The sequence below is a fragment of the Penaeus japonicus genome, unplaced genomic scaffold, assembly GCF_977035675.1.
Source record: "Penaeus japonicus unplaced genomic scaffold, GWHDUDI00000001_assembly GWHDUDI00000010, whole genome shotgun sequence".
In the NCBI taxonomy this organism is placed as follows: domain Eukaryota; kingdom Metazoa; phylum Arthropoda; class Malacostraca; order Decapoda; family Penaeidae; genus Penaeus; species Penaeus japonicus.
In genome coordinates, this window is record NW_028234412.1 from 28,532,419 (window position 1) to 28,534,918 (window position 2,500).

The 2,500-nt window shown below is 34.2% G+C and overlaps 1 protein-coding gene across 4 annotated transcripts in view; it reads left to right on the forward strand.

Annotated features, from left to right (window-relative positions):
* Positions 1-2,500, forward strand: part of LOC122262386 (alpha-(1,6)-fucosyltransferase) — a 64,019-nt gene that overhangs the window by 48,911 nt on the left and 12,608 nt on the right. For all 4 annotated transcript variants that reach the window (XM_086541146.1, XM_086541144.1, XM_086541147.1 and 1 more), the window contains exon 3: positions 845-888. In XM_086541146.1, the coding sequence (XP_086397272.1) occupies positions 845-888 (44 nt within the window). The remainder of the gene's footprint in view (positions 1-844; positions 889-2,500) is intronic.

The window sequence follows — 2,500 nt, forward strand, 5'->3', positions numbered from 1 at the left end:
ACACATCAAATACATGAAGTTGTGAGTGAGTACACAAGGTACATACATACAGTACATACCTTGAGTGAAAATACTTATTTAGTACATAATCAAATTAAAAAACACACGCATAGGGTACATCAAACAAGTAAATGAGCACAGCGAATACATGAAGTAGGTGAGTGAATACATCCAATGAGTACATAAAGTAAGTTAATACACTTAGATGCCATACAAGATTAGTTCTTGAGTACATAAAGTGAATAAATTATTCAATGAGTGCATGAAGTGAGTGAATGGTAAGTAAATGAAGTGGGTACTCACAATGAGTAAATAAAGTGGACAAGTACACAGAGCGAGAACATACAGTAAGCACTAAAGATGAGTGAGTGAGGACAAAGTGTGGGGACATTAAGTACATCGACTGAATACTAACGTGAGTAAATCCACAGAGTCTGTACCTAAAGGCAGTGAGTGCATAAAGTGCGTATGCTATATGAGCACAAGTAAGAACACCCAGTGAATACATAATGAGTAGTGAGTCCATAAAGTAAGGCTTAGAAGAAATAGGTGCAGCATTCAATCAAGTACATACAGTACGAAAGGTAGTCACAATGCACTTAAATGAAGCAAGCGAGTAATTACAAAAGTACGGAACATGTGTAAATTCACAAATTAGGCTTGTAAAAAAAATATATATTAAGTAAACAACTAAAAGTAACTAGAAAGCGAGCAAAGAAGTTACGCACATACGCACACACACACACGCACACTCGTGCGCACATATGTGTATATGAATATATATATGTGTGTGTGTGCGAGAGAGAGATAGAGAAAAAAAAATTATCCCAATATTTTTTTCCAGATTTTTACCGCTGTCCAAACTTACGGGAGACAAAGCAAAGTCAGGTAAGAACAATTATCTCTACATCTACATCAATTTATCAATCTCATGTGTATATACTTTTGTTTTTATACCTTATTATCACTCATTATTGGCCATCATCAGTTTAATTCCTATTAGTCGCTTTTAGTCCTAAAGCTATTAGTCATGACATGGATGTGACTAGCCAGACTACCCGTCTCTATGGCTGATGGTAACTAGGAACAACAACTATAAAATGTATTGATCGGTGTTGCTAAATGTCACCAGTGAAAATCAGCTAACAGAGGCCTTAGATTCCGATATTTTTCTTAAAATTCCGCTAGATTTTGGAAACGGAACTTTCTATGATGTGTGTGTATGTGCATATATATTATATATAATATATATATATATATATATATATATATAATATATATATTATATATATATATATATATATATATATATATATATATATATGTATATATACATATATATATATATATATATATATATATATATATATAATATATATATATATTATATATATATATATATATATATATATATATATTTATGTAATATATATATATATATATATATTATATATAATATATATATATAATATATATATATATATATGTATGTATGTATATATATATATGCATATACATATAAATATAAATAATTATCTATGAATATATATATATATATGTGTATATATATATATATATATATGTGTGTGTGTGTGTGTGTGTGTGTGTGTGTGTGTGTGTGTGTGTGTGAGGGTAGCGTTTCCTATATTTGAAAGGTATACGTACTAGACAAATAACTACTCTACACAAGGATTAAGGTCGGCGGTCATGAACACCTATATAAATATAAAACACTATATACAACAATGATAAGGAACGAAATATACACAATAGATAAATGCTACGACCTAGGAGAAAAGCTAAAGAGATATGAAATATATACATATATCAAAATCCTACATACCAAAACTACCTGTCTGTCAAAGGATAGAGAGTCACGGAGACCCTCCGTCTTCGAGGGAGGAGTTGTAGGGAGTCCAAATGTCTGAGAGTGAAGTGAATGAATAACCCATCTATCAGAATATATTCAGTACAATTCATAACATGTTGCCAAAAGGATATAGCAAGGTCATTTCGAGAGGCTTAGGTTGACCTAAGGCTGGTTGGTCGAGGGCGTGGCTTGGGCGAGGGGTAGTGATCAGAGCCCAAGTCCCGCCTCCCAGCGATCGACTGGGCACTCAAAATCCGTTAAGGTCCAAATTGGCACAGCGCAACTAGGGAGCTGATCATGTCTGATTTCGTTCCATGAAGGAGAAATTCGAGATCGGTTAGTTCCTCGGGTCACGTCCCGCGGGGGCGGACAGATCGTATGTAGTCAGGCCATATGAGGTATCTGCATCTGGACAAGTGTAGCCAATTGGATATTCTGATTATGAAATTCTGATTTTGAACAACCTTGGAATGCTTAGATGGGGAGCTATCATGTTAGTCTGAAATGGTTACCTCGGTGTCCCCCTCAAAAGCATGGGCATCCAAATCAAATGTTCACGTGATGGTTTCGCCAGATACCTCAGAGTCTGACGCCTCCATGGAATATGGCTTTCTCTTGTCCTTATTTGTC